General features: G+C 36.4%; 4 protein-coding genes across 5 annotated transcripts in view; all 4 read right to left on the bottom strand.

The window, feature by feature from the left end:
* Positions 1 to 69: 69 nt before the first annotated feature.
* Positions 70 to 5,749, bottom strand: LOC104822105 (zinc finger protein ZPR1-like). The gene is made up of 17 exons (XM_010553219.2): positions 5,639 to 5,749; positions 5,327 to 5,509; positions 4,484 to 4,528; positions 4,326 to 4,366; positions 4,116 to 4,197; positions 3,709 to 3,753; positions 3,385 to 3,441; positions 2,934 to 2,993; positions 2,707 to 2,834; positions 2,357 to 2,600; positions 2,117 to 2,183; positions 1,922 to 1,992; positions 1,754 to 1,843; positions 1,148 to 1,256; positions 845 to 936; positions 604 to 709; positions 70 to 327 (listed from the first exon to the last, which is right to left on the bottom strand). Exons 2-17 carry the CDS (start codon positions 5,450 to 5,452, stop codon positions 218 to 220), a joined length of 1,473 nt encoding a protein of 490 aa, XP_010551521.1. The 5' UTR covers positions 5,453 to 5,509; positions 5,639 to 5,749; the 3' UTR covers positions 70 to 217.
* A 295-nt stretch (positions 5,750 to 6,044) lies between these two features.
* LOC104822096 (delta(7)-sterol-C5(6)-desaturase 1-like) lies at positions 6,045 to 10,125 on the bottom strand. The gene is made up of 3 exons (XM_010553205.2): positions 9,872 to 10,125; positions 7,283 to 7,594; positions 6,045 to 6,426 (listed from the first exon to the last, which is right to left on the bottom strand). The coding sequence occupies exons 1-3, from the start codon at positions 10,089 to 10,091 to the stop codon at positions 6,128 to 6,130; spliced, it is 831 nt and encodes a 276-aa protein (XP_010551507.1). The 5' UTR covers positions 10,092 to 10,125; the 3' UTR covers positions 6,045 to 6,127.
* A 963-nt stretch (positions 10,126 to 11,088) lies between these two features.
* Positions 11,089 to 13,049, bottom strand: LOC104825574. Its single transcript, XM_019201702.1, has 2 exons — positions 11,303 to 13,049; positions 11,089 to 11,216 (listed from the first exon to the last, which is right to left on the bottom strand). Exons 1-2 carry the CDS (start codon positions 13,047 to 13,049, stop codon positions 11,089 to 11,091), a joined length of 1,875 nt encoding a protein of 624 aa, XP_019057247.1.
* Positions 13,050 to 21,846: 8,797 nt separating this feature from the next.
* The window catches only part of LOC104822082 (eukaryotic translation initiation factor 3 subunit J), a 2,713-nt gene continuing 2,409 nt past the window's right edge, over positions 21,847 to 22,150 (bottom strand). For both annotated transcript variants that reach the window (XM_010553185.1, XM_010553193.1), the window contains exon 8: positions 21,847 to 22,150. The gene's annotated coding sequence lies outside the window, so the exon portion shown is untranslated.

The raw sequence follows: 22,150 nt of genomic DNA, 5'->3' as shown, positions 1-22,150 counted from the left end.
TAAACAGTTGTATATTTTTAAAAAACCGAAATAACCGAGAAATCGAATCCAAACCCAAACCGAAACATGAATAACCAAAAATTATTCCAATGTATAAAATAAAAATTCAATCAAATTATTCAAAAACAGAAGGCTTTGTATTCAACTAGTGCACTCTTAACACAACAGTGAAGACTTAAATTACAGAAAAAGAGAGTACAAAATTTGATGCTTATGGTCAAGCTTTGGCTGTGTCAATGGAAACATAAGCAGCATCAGCTGAGGAAGTGTCTATGTCGTTCAGACCCAACTCGTCGTTCTGTTCCCATGATCTCTGGTACTCTTCAACTGCAACCCCCACCAACCCAAACAAAAGAAAAAAACGATAACGCTTAATCACGGATCGTACCGGGCAATGAGATCTGGTTAAAACCCTAAACCCTAAAACGCAGAACCGATATCGACATCTAAAGTCGGCTGGCAGCTTAGGACTTTGGGTTCTTTAGAATCTAAGATTAAATTTATTTCAGAACCAAAAACATGCCGATTAGGCATTTTCAGGAAAGGACCGGAACACCAAACTTATGTCTGAACATTTGACAAGAAAGAGAGGTAACAACTTACAAGTCAGCTGATCATCATCTTTGATATCATCTGTGACTGGCGCAATGAAGGAGTTTGCTAATCCATCATCAAGAATCAAAGTCCATGGCTCTTCCAAGCTTAGGAGCTGCAGAAACAGAAATAGAAACAAACCGGAGACAGAATAAGTATGATGGTAAGCATACACTTGCACAAACCATAGCTCTCGAGTTTACAGATTGAAATAATAGTTCATCCAAAGGAAAATGGGGTTTTTTTAAACCTTAGTTAGCCTGGACCGAAATTCTATCCACTTATTCTTCTTGCTTTCGCCGAGACTGTCACCAAAAGTGAATCCATGAACTCTCTCAAGGCCTGCATGGATCCATACAACCGAAGCTTTGTTAGCCAGAGGACAAGAAGCTTGACTTCCCTCGGTATTATACATGAGATTTAGATCTTGGACCAACTAGATGGCATAATGCTGCTTACACAAGGCCACTATGACGGTATGACCAATATTTTTGGCTGTTATTTCAAATTGGAAAATAGAGTTTGTCAAATAAAACTGAAAGATCATACTCACTTTCGCTGATCTTCATGACTAAACCTTCCACTGTTGTTACAATTCCACCAAGGGTTCCACTGGCCAGCTCCAGATCAAGTTCCGGAATTTTTACTCCAGCAGTATCTGACTGAAACGGATAATAGATAATTTCAACGACATAGTTCTAAGGTCATTAAAATCTGTAAAACCCCAAAGACATATACAATGTTGTAGCTAATCAGACATTTTGTTTCCTTGTCTACACACTGAAATGCATTAAATTCTCCGGGGTCATATCAGATATCTTAACATGTCACTCAGACATACTGACACTGCAAGAAACTAACTAGCCTCTCTGGCATATCTTCAAAATGCCCCATTTGTCTGAAAATTTCAGACCATTCTATATATTATCATGCCCAAGTGTCATTAAGTTTGTAATTACGGTTAGATTTGACGTGGAAGTAAACACATTTTCTACATTCTCGAATAGATTGAATAGAGCTTAGCATGGAAAAGTTTCATTCTTAAAGTTACAATTTTGAATGAGCAAAGAATTACAAGTGATATGACATCTCCGCTAATCAAGTGACATACCATGCAATAATGGGCAACTGTTGGAAATTGATTAAACGTAAAACTAACCTTGATAACATCTCGGCTAAGATCGGAAACATTCCTCACGGAGAGAGTGATTCGCTTTCCCTTTTCAGGAATAGAACCACCAGGCTTTAACTGCTCAGAAACAAATTTGAACATCAAAAGCACGTTTTCCGAAATCTCTAACCAGATTTAACCAAAATGAAAACAAACCTCAGAGTTGCGGTAGCCACATTCGTCACATGTAGATGCCATCACAATAACCTCCTGAAAGTATGGGATTTCTATTTTATGTCAAGTTGTAAACAGCATCATATAAGAGTTTGTCTCAACATCAGCAACCGGTAAAACACAATTGTAAAGAACTTCCGCTGTTACAGAGCTAAAAAAACTACTCTGGAAGGATACTAGTCACAAACATCCGTGTTTCACACCGTTTTGTGCATGCTCCACAAGTTGAAGGGAAAGTCATCACCTGTTGGGCATATAAGAAATTATTACATGATTAGAAATATTTCATCTAGATTCTAGTATTCTGCTAAAAGGACACAAAATTTGACTCAGAACTAAGTTCGTTTACTAAAGGATGTGAATCCCAAACAATTATCCTAACCTATTCTTGATAATCTTTGTCAAGAATTCCCTTACCTCTTCGGGTGCAGTGTATCTGAACAAGTTCTCAGCAATCTCAGTGCTATTACTCTGAGCAATCGCCCTGTGTCCAGCTGTTGCTCCTATTGATCCATGTGGTAATGTTGTTTCAACAGATGAGGTACCCTCATTTGCTTGTTCAGCCTGTGACGGGGCAGAAAGATAACCTAATGCTGCTTGTTGCTCGGGCGTTCGCTCATAGAATTTGATGGTCAATGTTGGATCTGGTGATGGAGCATACCTGTCATAAACAGGGAGGTGAAATTATCATAAACAAACAAAAGATAAGGCATTGTTATCCGAAAGCTAGGGTTCTATCAGAAATTCAGAATCAGATAATGTCTTACGGGTTCTCGATGAAGCTGTTTCCAGCAGGGTCATCCAAAATGAAGGTAAATGATGTCTCTGCTGTAGCACAAGCCCTCAGTTTCGTCAAGAACTGGTCTATTGCTTCAGCGGTTTTAGGATCTACTTTCTGAATCGAACAAAATATATATTGTTACATTCCGGAAGGCAAATAAATCAATTTTATATGCATCACAAATAGATTTTTAAGCCCCTATTCAAAACTTACCCTGCGCTCTTCTTGAAGAGCTTCTAGTTCATCAGCAGCTCGTACTAATATCCCTTCCACCTGGAAATGCACAACATAAAGTAGGTTACTTTGGAAAGAGACAGAGACCTAAAAAACCAAAAGCCAAACTGCATAATTGTTATAGCCTCTCTGTCAGAAGAGCTAATGTTACTATAAAATCGAAGTTTACCAAACCCCACACACCAGGTTATAGCAGACAAAATACGTTAAAACTCAAATCGGACAGTCATGATGATTTTCACATTCTTAAATTGACAAACGATAAAAAAATCTGTGCAGTATAACTATCAAGTTGTCAAATTGTTCCTACGCATGAACCAGAAGTATGCTGAGACTGTTCAAAAAAATATATCTATATATATATATATATATTACGCCAAAGATGGCATGTTCACAACACGCCAAATGGGATGGGATATTACGAACTTACTGTTGACAAACTTCCGCGTTGAGCCTCTGGTGGAATCTCAAAGTCCAGTTCAGGAATCTACATCCAGACATACAAGCAAAACGCAGTTAATTTGCCTCTTCAAACTGTTCCAATGCTATGATAATACAAATAAAGCATACTGATCCATAGTTATCAGTTAGATGCTATGGTGTGTGTATACAAATACACAGTTACGCTATGTATTTATCTTTGGCTGCAAAATTCTATTCCTCACTAATATGTATGCATAAAAGGTCATCCGAAACAGGATAACAGCGCCTCAACAAGAAGACCCAAATCAAAAAAAGGGTAAAGATAACTCACCTTAATAGAAGCTGACTCAGATTTTACAACTTGCCGACTAAACATCTATGCATTAAACAGAAACGAAGAGATACAATCAGTCCAATAATAAGGAACAACGAAAACAAATATGGTTTTTGCCTTTGGTCCTCCTCCTTATGTTTTCTTTCTTAATAGGATTAGCATGGAGAATTGTCATTAACCTAATGGAAACAAGATCTTTGGAACAAACAAATTTATGATACATTCAAAACTATCTTGATTTAAAAATGAAAAGAAAAATGTACTAGATCAATGAGATGAAAACACAAATTGAAGCAAAACAAGAAAATATAGAAATTCAGTTGTCGGCAGCACAGCTATCCAGATCCATGAAACAATTTCAGTTAAAGTACAAGGTAAAACAGAAACTTAATATAACCATCAACCTTATGATCACCGGCTGGAACTTCCATATGATAGCAGCACCCTCGGGGTTGGATCTCGCCAGCAAACTGAACTTCATTGTTCCTATAACGATAGATTAGAGTGAAATGTTTCAACGCCATTTCCGATAAGGAGAAAGGGGGGGGGAAGAAAAGAAAAAGCCTCCTCATATTAAGTATTTAATGGCATATCGAAATGGTAAAAATCAACACCTTTCACCACAATGGGGGCAATCAAATGCCGATAACAAAACCTGCAACAAATAAGTTCAAACTAACCCTAAGCTCACACAGGGTAGAGAAACAATGAAAGAAATGGAAATAAATTGTGACTCTGAAGTCTGAAACACAGAATCATCACAGTCACATACCTTTCTGAAGTGAGGAATTAAGGTTAATAGAAATCTGGTAGTTCCCTGCACAAGAACAAATAATTCGTTTTGCATGAAACTAGAAGTTTGAAGGAAGAACTGAAACCTAATACAAACCAACCCTTTATAACGACTGAAAGAATGAATAAGAATGCACTTGCAGCTGACAGTAAACTGTTTGCTAAGGGACCGCAAAATTTTCAAATGCTATCACCTCAGATTTTTCGGCACATCACCAAAGCATATAACCAATATCCTCCACTTTTTTTCTTTCAGATTTACGTTTAAACAATCTCAAGAAACATTTGAAAGCACGAAAAGCTGAAGAAGATCCTGAGGTATTTCCCAGTCATGCACACCTTTGGAAACAAGTAAGAGACAGAAATTACACAAGAGACTGTCCATTAAGAAGAATTTATGTTTCCGCGAAAGAGAAACTGCAACCCCACAAGATACAGGCTAAGACTCCATACACAGAACCAGGAACCTTAATGTTAACCCATAAAGTTCCTCTTTTATCCCTGGGATATGTCCGATTAACTATTCCTTTTTCATCTCTGATTCCTCTTGTAGCTTAAAATTCCAATTCCAATTCCAACCCAAAAATCTCGTGAATTTTCAATGCCCAAAGCTCGAAAAGAATTCAACCAGGAACATTGAGCAAGTTCCTACAGAGATTATTCATCCTTTCACTTGTGGCTAATCAATTTTATAAACGCAATGTTTGACATTGAAGGATTTCTCCAAATTTCCCTTTCATCGGTACAGAAAAGCAAACAAAACTATGTTATACACAGAAGCTGCAACCAGACAAATCGCAGAGAGAGAGAGAGAGAGAGAGACGTTTTCACCGCAGCGCATGCACATGCTCTCGACTTCGTAGAGAGGAGCATCGACGGCGTCATTGGCGGAGACAGCTTCAACCACCGATCTGACATCGATTCGCGGTTCGTTTCCGTTCTCCATCATCGCCGAAGATTCTCCACACAATCCAAAAAGAATCCAGAAATAGAGTTCACCTCTTACCTACAGAAGTTCAGAACAAAGATATATCAAATTCGAATACCCACAAACAAATTCACAGGTTTAAGACTCGTGATTCTTCGCTAAGATAATGCAGGTTCTAGAACTGAGCAGAAGGTTCAATTGACGTGCCTTGTGTCACCACACCGCTCACGCTTCCTCGCGAAAGAGCTAGAAGTTGCAAAGGAGAGAGAGAAAATTTACGGGTTAGGGTTTAATCGGTCGGATCTTGACCTGAACTCGGAAGCCCGGCCCTCAGGACTCGGGTTCGGATTCGAGCCGGCCCTAATTTAAAAAACCCTGTAAGAAGAAGACGACTTAGGGTTTTAGGATTAGGGTTTATTTTTTATTTCATTTATTCTGTTCTTTAAAAAACCAAAACGGGCTTTTGAAACCCGGCCCAAAGCCCGACGGTGTACATGATTATGATCCACGAAGGGTATCCGTTGCAACATGTGAATTATACGAGAAACATATCTACGTATGTATCGATCCATTTGCTACATACACCAACCATATAAACTAATACTAATCTCAACAATGTAAACGTTCTTTTGTTCTTTCATCATCGTATAATAACGGCAATAAAGGGTATATCATATGTTACATTAGTTGCGAAAATCATTTAGCCTTGTCCTCATCTCCATGGATTGAGGGGGGACGAAGGGTTCCGAACATCCAATCCATAAGCACGGTGTAATTCCCGTAGTTATAGCGATGTGTCACGTGATGCAATGTATGATAATCTGCGGACATGATCGGCCAAATCTCGGCATCAACGCAACTGTGAGTGTACAATGTCCAAATACCGTTGAGTGACATAAGGATCAGTTCGGTCGTGAAATGCATTGGGACGAGGAAGAGTAGTACCATGAACGGCACTACGTCTAATACTGCCTCCACAGGATGACTTGCTGGTCCTGCATTATATAAACATTCGAATTCGATATTATTATTACTAAGCATTAATGTATACAGTAGTCGAGATATAAAGTGTATGGAAGATATACGGTCGAATCCTGGTATGATAACGCCATTATCACTTAATATATATATATATATATATATAATATGACATTGATGGGGTAGGATGTAAAGTTGAATCAAGTTATACGCATGTTTTTAAAATGTTTCGTCCTTTCCAATAGCAAGTGATCCACAATAGATATTATCTTCTTAAAAAGTGTATATAATTAAGAGAATACGTGTTTTCAAGTTGATTTCTCTAAAAAAGTTGTTTTCTTTTGAGATTTTCATGTGTATAGATTGTTTGGTATTCTCGATAAATTAAAAAAACTAATTATTTTTAGGATAAAACCCATAAAAATTGTTAAAGTTGTAAAATAGAGAAAAAATAATTCTTAAATTTTTCGTTTTATAAAATTTATTATCAAACTTATAAAAAATATGTCATTATAATTACTAAACTTGTTAGTTGGTGCCAAAAGAAACATCGATGATGTTGATCCAAAAATCAATTCGAAAATCGTAATAACACATTTTCCAAGTTTGAAAATTATAATGCTACATTTTATGAATTTGAAAATAAATTTATTAAACAAAAATTTTAGGAATTAGTTTTCCATCAAGATTTTACCTTTCTTTTAATATATGTGTAAATTTCTATATTTGTTTCGTGGCGGTGAATGTGAAATGTGATTTCCTTATACCCTAAACTAAATTGTTATTCAATTTTCGTTACATACTTATAATATTTATTACGCAAAAAAAAAACATTTTAGATTCCCAAAAAAAAAAGATAGAGAGAGAAAGTACCGGCAAAAGGAGAGAGAGAGTCCTCCTTGTTGAACTTGTGGTGGACCGAGTGGAAGCGTTTGTACAGAGGCTTGATATCGTGCATGGCTCGGTGCGTCCAATACAACCAGAACTCGACGAACATCGCATGGATCAATACGTGCATTATGTAAGCCAATGGACCGACTTCGCTTATTGAAATGTAACACTTAGTCCACCCACCCTCTATCATACGTTCTGAGATTGCCGCGACTGTAGAGATCCATGGCATAGCCTTCATCGATACGCTTATTTGCGACATTATTACGGATTTTCTCCAAGGGATCCTAGAATCTGCATGCATGCAACAATATATTTCAATTACGCATCGTAATTGGTTGAACTATATATTTTTTTAAAGCACAATAACATGTATATTGTAAATATCATAAGAAATATGTTGGTTCCAAATCCAGCCATTTACATTTGTTATGAAAGAAGATAAGGTTTCAGTTTTCTCTTTGATATTTCGGTTCGGGGCATACAAAATCGAAACGAACCAAATAATGCGTAACTATATTTAAATCGAGATGGAACTAAACCTATTAGATATATTTTTCTGAAATCAAATTAAATGAATTCGAATCAAAACGAAACCACGTAAAAATAATAAAAAAGAATAATTATTTTAAAAAATAAACATTTTTTTTTAATAAAAAACGAATTCAAGGTAAATAAGAACCGAACTAAAATCTAATGTAAAAAACCGAACAAATATAATTTTAGAAAAAAAAATTACAATTTAATTTAAATCCGAAAGTTCAACATGTTCAAATTTATACCATCACAGAATATGTTAATCCTTGATTAAATGAATAGGATTTCCTAATAATAGGGTTTTCAAAAACTGTTTTGAGGGCTTAGAGAAACCTAACCATGAAATATGCATGTGGCATAATTTTTCTAAAGAAAATGCATAGCATTAATTATATTCCGTTTGCTTTCATACAAATCTCATTGTGGATTTTTTTATTTTTCACACACATTAATGAATGACGCAAAATTCCTAAAGTACTCTTAGGTAAAATAAATCTTTTATTTCGTAGAAATCATGTTACGTTTAACCTCATAAGATGAGCAGAGCCGTCTCATAGATTTGAGAGGCCCTATTCAATTATATATTTATTATTTTTTATAATTTTTTTAAATTTAATTAATATTTTTAAAAAATAAATATATTATATAATATATACAATTTTATATTATATAAAAATTAAACAAAAATTAAACAAAAATTAGAAAAATATATATTATTTATTACAATAAAATTTAAAATAATTATTACTTATTATTTTTAAAGAGTAATACAAATTAAAATCAATTTTCTTGTTATGAAACTTTTGATTTTTATACTAATTTTGTTTATTTTTTAAAATATATAGTGATTAAAAATTATAATTAATTTTAATTAATTATAAATTAAAAGATCATTACAATTTAACAAAATTTAATCTTTTAAAATTTTAAATTTATAATAGTTTCTCCTATTTTATTAAAAATTTTAGTAAACTTTAAAAATATATATTTTTTTAAGAAAAAATGAGGCCCCATAGAATTGGAGACCCTGTACAGAAGCTCCAATTGCACCTCCTTATAGACGGCCCTGAGGGTGAGAATGACAGTTGTCATAATTAACAAATCGTACGTTTTGGTAATAAAACTAAAATATATTAAGAGATATAAAAAAAAATATTCGAGAAGATTTGGTTTTATTTCTATATTTTATATATTTATATTTATAAAATAAATTATTTTTTTATTTTATTTTGTATTTATAAATATTGTAATGTGTTATATTGAATAATAAAAATTCTAATTATCCTCCGTCTTTTTTCTCTCTCTGTATATAATTGAAAACAAATGAAACCAAAAGTCAATAACTCGACCGCACAAGCGATCTACAATCAAAGAGATCAGGGATGGATCTAGTTTATATATGATGTGGTATATGCCCCATCTATTTAATTAAAAAAAAAAGTTAATTTTAAAATTTTTAAAAATTCAAATAAAATTGATAAATACCTCCATAATAAAATTAAGTTAATCTCTACAAAATTATACATATGTTACGATTGCCATATTTATAAATTTTTATGGGTCCACTATCGATTGAGATTCTTTTAATAATAAGATGATAAATATATTAGTTAATAAAGGCAATTTACTCAAGAACACTCATGTGATTGAAAATGAATCTTTGAAAAATAGGACATGTTTTTAAAATAGTTCGGTTTGAACACAAGCTGTTCTTGCGTCTCATATGTATAGGTCAAAACACACACACACACACACATACATACATACATACATACATACATACATACATACATACATACATACACATACACATACATACATACATACATACGTACGTACGTACGTACGTACACACGGAAACCTATATGTAATACTGTATGTATATCTACCTTTGGGTGTACACACACATACATACATACATATATACACACATACATACATACATATATATACGTACATACATGATACATACATATATACGTACGTACGTACGTACACACGGAACCCTATATGTAATACTGTATGTATATCTACCTTTGGGTGTATAGACGTTGGACTTGAAGTAGTAGAAGTAGAAACACCAGAGAAAGCAGAGGAGGAAGTAGACAACGACGGAGGTAATATAGTTTCGCAGCAATGTTTGGACGAAATGCGGCATCTGCTTCCACATCGTCGCCGGAAAAAATATTCCGATGATGTCATTGTACGACGTCGTCTCCTCCGTGAGCCACCGGAGATACTCCGCCTCCTTCATGATTGGTTCGCCGGAATGTTACCCAATATATATAACAATGGATATACAATAAATACAAAAGCAATCTTTGGCGCTCTATACACTCAAACAAACACATCTAAGGGTGTATATGTATATATGTACACATATATATTAATTAGCTATGGTTGTATTGTGTATATATAAATATTGAAAATACTCCACACACGATACAATAAACCAGAAATACCAAAACTGATTCTATTTCTTTGATACGAGTCAAATACACTTCAGTACTTTCCAAGTAGTACTCAACCCTCACCAATTTCACTCCTCTGAATGAAACTTTAGTATCACAAGAAATTCTACCAGCCCAAAGACAGACTGTGCACAGCGCACACCACGTGTCACCCTAGAACTCGTCTAGGCACGGAGCGGTTCGCCTGTAATTTCAAGGCTCCCCCTCAAGTCGATCTCACCTTCTCTCAGTTCTCACTCACCGGTGTTTCCCTTACCAAAAGATCTCTCACAATGTCTCTCTCAAAAACCCTTTTTCTTGACAATCTCGACAACCATCCTAATGCCTCGTTCCTTGCATATATACGCCTTTCTTCTTTGATTCATCGAATATCCTCTTCATAGACTTTCTTCCTTTTCTTCTTGAATGTAGCTGCCTTCTTTCCGTTTTCCATTTTCTTTCCTTATGTGCTTTCCATGCTTAGCTCCACATTTCCATTTTCTTGTTTGATCTTCTAGATGCTGAATATGCACTTCCCTTGCTTCAACATTCTCCCCCTTTTTGACTTTCTGCTTAGACACACTCAAACTCACACAGATATGTAGTGTAATCCATGACAAACAGAAGATATATCTAACCAACCAGTTCAGTACACAATGGATAGACATAAGAGCAACAGAATTCGAAAAAACATGAAAGCAACATTCGAAAGATGTCAGACACAAAGACATCAGAAACAAGAAGCACACATGGTTAGCTCAAATCCAGCTCAAATCCACTTCATGAGAACTGAAGTAGTATTCACTCAGATAGATCTTCTGTTGTATCAGCATCCTCTTCATTACCAGAGTCACTCATCAAGTCCTCAACTATATTCTCTTTTCCTTTGTCTGGAGTACTCGATGAGGGAACTCCTTCACTTTCTCCCCCTGTGTGGATAAGCAGACAATCAAAAACATTAGTGTAATCATAACCAACGATCATACCTCGAAGAAGAATGCGGATTATGCATTACTCTGAAACTCTGTCCAAAGAGCATGTTGACGCGCACGAATCTGAGCCACAACTTTGGTAACCTGCCTTTGCAGCTTCTCAACTTGAATAAGTTGCTTGTCATGTTTCAGAAGAAGAGTGAAGGTCTTGCTGCATAGTTGTGCCCGACTCATCTTTGCTTGTAGAACTCTAGACTCAATGACCAATGGCCGCTGAATCACCTCAGTAATCTCAGAATCTGCTAGAATTTCTGGACTTTGTCGCACAATGATGTTCTGAATTAGGCACGGATGGGGTAGCAAATAGCGCACTCTCATGTCAGCAGCCCTTGAGAGGATGTGACTATAGATAATCCTTCCCAGATTCACATCTTCTTTCCTCAGCAACTTGAATATCAGTAGGGCTAATTCGTCCTGTAGAACATCAGTTCTTCGAGTAGGTAACCAGTTCGTCTTTCCAATCAGATGCATTACTCTACTTTCAAACTTAAGACCAGCAATAGGGAGCTTCCCACTTCTATCAGCAACATATTCTCCAGTCAGAGCCACTTCCAAATCCTCAAGTGTAGTTCCCTCTGGAAGGTCTTCCAATCCCTGAGTTGAGTCATCAGGTGTGCCCAACAGTTTGTTGATGATGGTGGGAGAGAATTCAATGAATCTTCCTCTCACAAACGCCTTGTAATGCATGAAATCACCAGGGATATCGGTGCTAGGTGTTAGATTGGCATAGAATTCTCTTACCAACCCTTTACTGAATGAGCATGCATACGTTAGTGTTCCTGTGAGCTGTCGTTCTGCAAATAGATCCCAGACGTGATTCTTCCGAAAATCCATGACATTCACATTCCTTTCTGCAAGTACTTCCACTCCCTTGAATTTTTCGAATCTCTTCTTGGTCTCAGCAGACAAGAATTTCTCAGACAGTGGTTTGACACTCCTAACCCCTGTTTCATTACTCGGTATACTTGATTCAGATGGTCCTTCTGAGTTCCCCTTCTTTGTTTTTCTGTGCATCTTTGCTCTTTTGGAACCTTGTGAAACCTTCTTCTTTCCTTTCGAAGTCTTATTCTGTTTCACGTTTGCTCTTGACCTAGCCTTTTGTTGCATAACAATCAAAGGACTATCTGAGTTGTCGGAACTTACTTGAACAGAGACTTCTGGGGCTCGGGATTGAGTCTCCATTACTGTATCCGCATCGTCTTCCTTTGACATTCCATCTAAGGCTTCAGTAATGGTTCGGTCATCGCTCACTCCATCCTGTTCAATGACGTCATCATCCAAATGTTCTTGTACTTCTCCAGTTTCAGCTTGTTTATCCCCCTGAGTCTGAATATCGAAATCCAGAGAGTTGTCAGACCGAACATTTTCGCCATCGGGTTCTTTTTCTTCAACTAACGGTCCTTCCTGAGATGTTCTCACTTCAACATGCTCAGTTGTCAGATCCTTCTCAGAATTAGACCGAGCATGCTCACTTGAACCAGGTATCGATTGTTCCAGGAGTTGTGGCAGTGTATCCTTATCTTTGCTTGATTTTGTTTTTCTCCTCTTTGTCTGCAGCGGAATCACTTCAGGGTCTGATTTCTCTGCCTCATCTGGGAGTGCATGCTCCGTATTTCTAGTTTCCTGTTCTCGACCTGCATCCATGGTCACTGGTTCCTCGACTACTACAGGAAGAGTGGGATTACCTGTTTCACTAGCCTGTCGAGCGGCATATCTCGCTGAGCGACGCTCCCCTTGTCTGATAACCTTCCCGATTTTCTTGTTCGCCATCTGTGAGGGAAGTTTCTTTCTGCAACCAAACCCGTGAATTCCGAACTTCCAAAATAGAGAGAGAAAAGATCGTGGGTGTTTTAAGCAAGCGAGAAATTAGGGCATATTTAGAACCCCGTGTATTTAGTGCGAGAAATTCAAATTTTAAAAAATAACCTGATTAAATTTCCATTCCCGCTGAATCACAATTTAGCATATTCAAATTACTAACCCTTCGAGATAATTTCAGGTCTGATAGTAACAACAGAAACAAACCGAGAAAATTCAAATAATAATAGAAAATGATTAGGTTAGAGATACCAATCAGTAAGATACTCACATCGCAGAAATGTATCCGACTTTCAGTTGCACTTCACACATTCTCAGATGCTTCTCAAGCTTTACTCAGACTTAGATTATTTTGCAAATCAAACAGATTCTGAACTTCTAGGACGTTGTATCGATAGATCATTCCCACCATTAAGGTCCAGACTATCTCTTTTTGAGATATACTCATGTGAAACTCTTGTGAGTCACAGCGGAGTATTTAGAAACTGAAGTTACCCAATGTTCCATGACAGAGGATTCTTCTTTTTTTTTTTTTTTAATTTCTATTTGCCCTTAGACCATCGTATAGAATGTTATCTCTCAACTTAGACCCGAGCACCTCATAAGTTTACTCGTATCATGATTCCTTCGACAATTATGTCTATTGGTGTACCATGACAGAGGAGCACCAGAATCAAGTTTATAAGTCTGCATTTGCGAGATGTACCTGAGAATCAGTGAAGTACTTCTGACCGTCGTGTTCATTCCTTTGACATTTGCTTCCACTGACTTCTACCCTTTCCTGCTCATTTTTCTTTTCAAAAACTTGAGAAACAGATCAAAGTTCCCCCACACCAAGGGATTTTTGTAAACTAACAAACCTGTTCATATCTAAAGGTTTAGTAAATATGTCAGCCAATTGTTTTTCAGTTGAAATGTACTCAATGATCAAGTTTTTCTTTTCAACTTGTTCTCTTAGAAAATGGTGACGAATCTCAATATGCTTAGTTCGTGAGTGTTGAACAGGATTCTTTGCAATATTAATAGCACTCGTATTGTCACAATAAGCGGTAAAGTAGGGTAAGTTAATACCGTAATCGAAGAGCGTTTGACGCATCCACATGAGTTGAGTGCAACAACTTCCCAAGGCTATGTATTCTGCTTCTGCTGTTGACAATGATGTAGAATTTTGCTTCTTGTTGTGCCATGCCACCATGTTGTTTCCAAGAAAGAAACATCCTCCAGAAGTACTTCTTCTATCATCAGCATGACCTCCCCAGTCTGCATCACAAAAACCTACCAGATCACACCTTGTATCCTTCGTGTAGTGTAATCCATACTCCACGGTTCCTTTCACATATTTGATAATGCGCTTAACTGCCTGCAAATGAGATTTCTTTGGTTTGGCCTGATATCTTGCACAGATACCTACACTTAAACACAAGTCAGGTCTACTTGCAGTTAAACAAAGTAGACTTCCAATCATTCCTCTGTAAAGCTTAGAGTCAACATCTTCTCCATCTTCATCACGAGTCAGTTTCGTTGTAGTTGACATTGGTGTTTTTGCTGATTTGCTGCCATCTAACTCAAACCTTTTGACCAATGATCTAGCATATTTACTTTGGGAGATAAACATGCCATCAGCTGTTTGTCTGACTTGTAGTCCTAGAAAGAAGTTCAACTCTCCAAACATGCTCATCTCAAACTCATCACTCATCATCTGCACAAACTCATCCACCTTTTTCTAAGAGACAGGCCCAAAAACGATGTCATCAACATACACCTGAACAACCATCAGAACTTCATCCTCCTGATGAACAAACAGAGTCTTGTCTACTCCCCCTCTTTTGTACCCGTGATCCACCAAGAACGAGGTTAACCTCTCATACCATGCCCGGGGGGCTTGTTTCAGTCCATACAATGCTTTCTTCAGGCGAAAAACATGATCAGGATGATGAGGATCTTCAAAGCCAATGGGTTGTTCCACATATACTTCCTCTTGCAGGATCCCATTTAGGAAAGCACTTTTAACATCCATTTGGTAAAGCTTGAAATTTAGACTGCAGGCAACACCAAGGAGCAAGCGGATGGATTCGAGACGAGCCACGGGTGCAAAAGTCTCATCAAAATCAACACCTTCAACCTGAGTATATCCCTGAGCCACCAGCCGAGCCTTGTTGCGAACTATCTCACCAAGCTCATTGGACTTGTTCTTGAACACCCATTTGGTCCCAATAACATTTGTATGCTGAGGACGTGGGACTAAGACCCATACATCATTGCGGACAAATTGTTCTAGCTCCTCTTGCATGGCCCGAACCCAAAACTCATCTTCCAGTGCTTCACACACTTTCTTGGGCTCGATTTGAGAATTAAAACAGGTAAACCTAACTAAGTCTTTGTAGTTAATCCTTGGTTTACCTCTTGTTTGACGAGAGGCATGAATATCACCAATGATGTCTCCAGCAGAGTGATTCCGATGAACTGAGATTGGCGTGTTCGTATTGATGCTCAAGTCTTCAACAGGATCAATGTCAGAGGATGAATCGTCAGTGTCGATTTTCTCAGATGGTTTTGACTCAGCACGAGATAGCTCTGAGTTCTGAGAATCACCAAGTGGAGGAAGAAAAACTTCTGTAGATTCTTGTACCATTTCTTCATCAAAGATGACGTTGGCAGACTCCATCACTGTCTTAGTACGCAGATTAAATACTCTGTAAGCCGCAGAGTTTTGAGCATACCCAAGAAATAGTCCTTCATCACTTCTTGCGTCCATTTTACCCAAGTATTCTCTGTCATTCAAGATATAGCAGATGCATCCGAAGATGTGAACATACTTGAGAGGTGGACTTCTCCCTTTCCAAATCTCATACGGAGTTTTAGTCATGCCAGGTCGAAGATAAATCCGATTAATTAAATAGCAAGCCGTGCTCATGGCCTCTGCCCAGAACCAAGTGGCCACATCCCTAGCTAGCAACATAGATCGTGCCATCTCTTGCAGTGTTCTGTTCTTCCTCTCTACTACACCATTTTGTTGTGGTGTTTTAGGTGCTGAGAATTCATGAGATATACCATGAGTGTCACAGAATCGTTGAAACGCATCATTGTCGAATTCTCTACCATGATCACTTCGAATGCGTTGTACCATACCCTTTCCATTTTTCAGCTGAAGAACTAGATGCTGTATAGCTATACAGGCTTCTGATTTTTCTCGTAAGAAACGAACCCAAGTAAATCTGGAATAATCATCAACACAAACCAAAACATACCTCTTGCCACCATAGCTTTCTGTTTGCATTGGCCCCATCAGGTCCGTGTGAACAAGTTCCAAGATGTGTGATGTATGTATCTCCTCTGTTTTCTTGTGTCGAATGCGAACTTGTTTGCCGAGCTGACAAGCTTTGCAGACAAACTTGTCACTGTGAGAAAGTTCTGGAAGATTCCGAACAGCACCTGACTTAGATAGCTTGACCAAGGTTCGCAGATTAATATGTCCCAGTCGTTGATGCCACAGGTTCAGCTCATCTTTCTTGGCTATAAGGCACTTCTGTCCAGAGATCCTTTCTGAGTTAACCCAAGTATAGCAGTTGTTAGAATTTCTTCTCCCAGTCAACACACACTTGTTTGCCTCATCCGTTACAAAACAGGCATTCTTGGTGAACTTAACTCGCATCCCACTGTCACAGAGCTGACTGATACTAATCAGATTAGCTTTCAGACCCTGCACGACTTTAACATCAGTCAGTCTAGGTAATCCATCACAGTGTAAAGTTCATTTACCTAGAATTCGACCTTGCTTGCCATCTCCAAAAGTAACACTTCCTCCTTTTTGAGTTTCTACAAAATCTCTCAATATACCTTGATTCCCTGTCATATGTCTGGAACAACCACTGTCAAGGTACCAGACACCTGAGTTGTCACAGTTTTCAGTAGTATAAGCTACATGACACATCAGATCAGACTTTCGAATCCATTTGAGATTCCAAACTGGAGGGTTGTAGGATGACAAGATGAACCTTGAGTTTCTTCTGTTTTGTTTCAAATAGAAGCAATTCCTCCGAATGTGTCCCAATTTTCCACAGTGATAGCAGGTTCTACTTTCCCTTCGATTGTAGGCTGGCTTCCTCACAGGTTGTTGTGGTTGTGAACTTCTATACTTTGGCAAGGGCACTTCTTGAGTCAGATTTCCTCCAGATACAAATTTTGAACTAGATTTTGTATGCCCTTGATATCCAAGTCCCGAGTGATCACCTGAACTTCGGCCTAAACCAAGCAGATGATCCAACTTCCCAGTACCACTACCAAGAAGATGGAGATTCTTCTTGGTCTCTTCCAATTGACACTTCATACTAGATGCCTCCTCCTCTTTCTGAGTCAGCTCTTGTTGTGTCCTCGTCAGTTGCATCTGAGCTTGCCTGAGTTCTTTCTCCAGTTGCTGTTTTTCACTGATAAGTTGTTTATTCATATGCACCAGCTTAGTCATTTCTTTAAAGAGTTCTTCTTCAGTGACCTCCTCTCCGTCACTATCCACTTCTTGACCTTCCTCTTCAATAACTCCAAGAAAAGCCACAAAGTTTGACAGATCCTCTCCTTCGCCATCACTTTCTGAGTCTGTAGTCTCCTCTTCATGAGTAATCAGAGATTTTCCCTTACTCTTGAGACACTCCACCTTTGTATGGCCGAAACCTTTACATTCGAAGCATTGTGTATCTTTGAGATTCTTCAGTACACTCTCCCTTTTGGTGATACTTGGACATTCCGCCTTCCAGTGTCCTGGGCCCTTACACTCCAGACATTTCCCAGCATCTCTATCATTTGATTGGCCGAATTTCTTTTTCCCTTTGAAGAATTTATTAAACTTCCTGACAACAAGGGACATTTCCTCATGTAATTCCTCTTCAGACAGCTTCTTGTTCCTCATGTTTTTTCTGACTTCCTGATCTACCACCTTAGTCTCCGGAACATGCAGAGCAACTCCTTTCCTTGAATGCACAGACGATCCTCCATTCATCAGCTGGAGTCTCAGTTCATGAGCAGCAAAAGTCCCCACAGCCTCTTTGAAGGTGACTGTATCCAAATTGTTAACACCTTCAAACACCAAGATCTGTGAGTGAAACTTGGTTGGTAGACAGTTCAGCAGTTTCTTCACTAGCTTGTCATCATTAATCCTCCTACCAAGCACACTTGCCTCATTAGACAGTGCGCTTAATTTGCCACAGAACTCCTTGACACCTTCATCATCCCCCATCCTTAGACGTTCAAATTGCAGATCAATCATGTCCAGTCTGTTTCTTTTTACCTTAGAGGTTCCTTCATGAATGAGTTCCAAGGTGTCCCAGGCTTCTTTGGCAGTTTCACATCCTTGAATCTGCTCAAATTCCTCATGACACACACTGCTGAATATTATTGATAGTGCCTTCTGATTCATAGCAGAATCTTTCTTCTCTTGAGGAGTCCATTGACTCTTTGGTTTTGCTTTTATGACTCCATCAATAACATCAGTTGGTCGAGTCCATCCATCAGTAACCGCACTCCATGTGTCTTCATCTAATCCTCGGATGTAAGAGCTGATTTTAACTTTCCAATGTCCATAGTTGGTTGAGTCAAGCATAGCTGTCTTTCCAAGCGATTGTAGATCTTTGAATCCTTCCATCGTGTGTATCTGAATCGTACACCGATATGAGAGGAACACTTTCCTACGATCGGTGACCTGCTCTGATACCAAATGAAAATACTCCACACACGATACAATAAACCAGAAATACCAAAACTGATTCTATTTCTTTGATACGAGTCAAATACACTTCAGTACTTTCCAAGTAGTACTCAACCCTCACCAATTTCACTCCCTCTGAATGAAACTTTAGTATCACAAGAAATTCTATCAGCCCAAAGACACACTGTGCACAGCGCACACCACGTGTCACCCTAGAACTCGTCTAGGCACGGAGCGGTTCGCCTGTAATTTCAAGGCTCTCCCTCAAGTCGATCTCACCTTCTCTCAGTTCTCACTCACCGGTGTTTCCCTTACCAAAAGATCTCTCACAATGTCTCTCTCAAAAACCCTTTTTCTTGACAATCTCGACAACCATCCTAATGCCTCGTTCCTTGCATATATACGCCTTTCTTCTTTGATTCATCGAATATCCTCTTCATAGACTTTCTTCCTTTTCTTCTTGAATGTAGCTGTCTTCTTTCCGTTTTCCATTTTCTTTTCTTATGTGCTTTCCATGCTTAGCTCCACATTTTCATTTTCTTGTTTGATCTTCTAGATGCTGAATATGCACTTCTCTTACTTCAACAAATATGCATATTGTATAATACATTTTAATGTATAATGGGCCACTACATTTATAATTTGACTTTTAAAAGGTGCAATGCAGCGGCAAACTTGCAGATTGGCAACGTGACTTGAACAAGTCAATGACATAATTTAACATTGCTTATACGTTTAAGGGTTTTAATTAATCAATTTAATCAAATAATTGTTAATGAGCTTTAAGATGCAAACCAAAGCGTATTTAAAGTCTATCAATATTTTGTAATGAAAAAGAATTGACAGGAAAAACGTGCAAAACTCAAACACATTCTTTCCAAGTCAAACCAATCATGTGATATATATATATAAGAATTGAAAATTCAATATTTACCAGAACTGATTCTGATGCTTTGGGGATCCGTAAGAACATTGCAAAGTTTGCCTGTTCTTGCAAATTGTTTTAAAAAAACCCAATCCGAATTTTTTATAAAAAAAATTTAAAATTCAAAAGAACCCGATCTAGGATTATTTAGACCAACACGTGTCAAATTGCATGTGTTATATACTAATTTATTAAGTTGGCGGATTATGTGATTTAATTAAATGTAATGTTCAAATTCACATATCATATAATAGATTTAGATACGGTTGATAAGGATAACTCACCTCAGACTTTATATATTCGAGTTTTTCGATTAAACTATTCTATCTCAGTTTTTTTATATATACTACAAATATTCGAATTTTAAATATCCATTAATTTCATGTTAATCGATATTATTTTCAAAATATAAATATTTTAGTTATTTTTTAATAAAATCATGGTAATATTTTAAAATTTATGGTATTTTATGAAAATTTTAAATGACTTGTGTGTTATGTGAAAATAATTTATGTATTTATTTAATATTTTTTAATAAAATTATATATTTTTATGGAATTTTTCATTTTAAAATAAATTTACAACCAGTTGTCGGATTGATTAATAACAAAGATAAGATATACATATACATATATACATATATATATATATATATAAGGTGAATGTGTCTAAAGAATTAATTGCGATTGTAATATATGAGCTCTTTGGGCATGGACTCACTCACTCATCATGCAAGTGGACGTGGCCATGTTTTGATCTGTCATCGGCCACTGTGACCACATTAATTAATGCGAACGTCTATCAAAATCAATTATCTTTATTTCCAAATAAACTCTATTTTATTTATGTGATGTTTGATTGTACCACGACCGTATGGTATCTATCTTCGGTCCAAAAGGCAAAAGTATGTCCAGATGCCGCCTTTCACAATCATTAACATTGTTTCAGGTAAAATCTTATATATAAATAATTGGGTTTGAAAAATTGTGATAAACTTACCTAATCACATCATGTATCTCAATTTTTAAATATTAATTGGTTATAAAAAATTATTATAAAATCAAATGAGAGAAATATTAATAAAACGACATGATTTTTCATATATATGTTTTTTTGGTAACCAGGTATTCTGAATCGAAGCCTTTACTAATCTCGAAATCGGGAGTAAACCATGTATTTTTTGGATTATATATTTTTCTTTCCAACTTCAAACTCAAATTCGGGGCGTGACAAATGTTTTGCGTCCCTATTTCACCGGTTGAACTAATCAAATTAGGTTTTTCATATATATATATATATATATATATATTATTAATTAATAATTATCTATTTTTATAATCCCTTTATAATATATGTATTATTTAAAAGTTGTTTGTATTAAGTGGGATTGCTTCTAATCTATCAAATTAAAATATCTAAATTTTAATTTTTATTGGTTTTCAATTTATTTATACGTTTTTGTTTTATAAAATTAAATGAGAAGAAAAATGAGTAAAATAAATTATTATAAATTAAATGAGAAGTTTTTAAGTACAATTATTTTTAATAAAATGTATCATTTAAATATATATATATATATATGCTATTATTAATAATTATCTGTTTTCATAATATCCTTATAATATATATTATTATAATATCTTCTCTCTTTTGTTCAAAAATTGCACAATAAAATAATAATAATCGAAGATGGGCATAGATCTCACCTAGCAAATTACTAAAAACGGCAAAATAAGGGATAAATTTAATTTTTTTTATCATTGGAATCGTCGCTAAAAACAATGGTTTAAAATTTTGATAAAAATAAGGATACCTTTACATTATTTGTTTAATTAAAATTTGAAATGGTTTTTTTACCAAATTTCTCTATTTTTTTTTAAAAAAAATCTTACGCAGAGTTTTTTTCCTTTTTATATACTAATTTCTAAATTCTATATATTTATAAGATATATATTCATATATTAAGTTGACGTAACTAACATAATTTAATATGTACATGGAATTTTATTTTTTTAAATACTAGTTTACATAAACTGTATATCTATAAAATAGATAAATTCACATAACTACCTGTCTTCGAAAAACAAAAATTGTAAACCGGTTTAAACTAGATTGTACCGAAGCATCCCTAAAACCGTAAACCCTGAAAGTTAATAACATTAACCGGGACTTAGACCGAACAGTTCACAAGAATAATGTCTGGAACCTGAAGCCAACACTTCCCTGTGTTGTACGGACAGAAAATTGAACAAACTAAAAAGAAAGCAAAACATGGACACTCACTCCACAAAGTTACAAAAATAGATTCGGACCCGAACAAAACCATTGTGTTAAAGAACAAAGAGCAATCTCCTCTCTCTCTATCTATAACTGTCTCCTTTAAATGAATAACAAAGAACTAAAAACCCGCCGGCGTTTTAGAACTTGCTCTTC

The sequence above is a fragment of the Tarenaya hassleriana genome, unplaced genomic scaffold (genome assembly GCF_000463585.1).
Source record: "Tarenaya hassleriana unplaced genomic scaffold, ASM46358v1 Cleome1, whole genome shotgun sequence".
NCBI classification, from domain to species: domain Eukaryota; kingdom Viridiplantae; phylum Streptophyta; class Magnoliopsida; order Brassicales; family Cleomaceae; genus Tarenaya; species Tarenaya hassleriana.
Note: the sequence above shows the minus strand (reverse complement) of the source record. Positions and strands in the feature narration are given on the sequence as shown.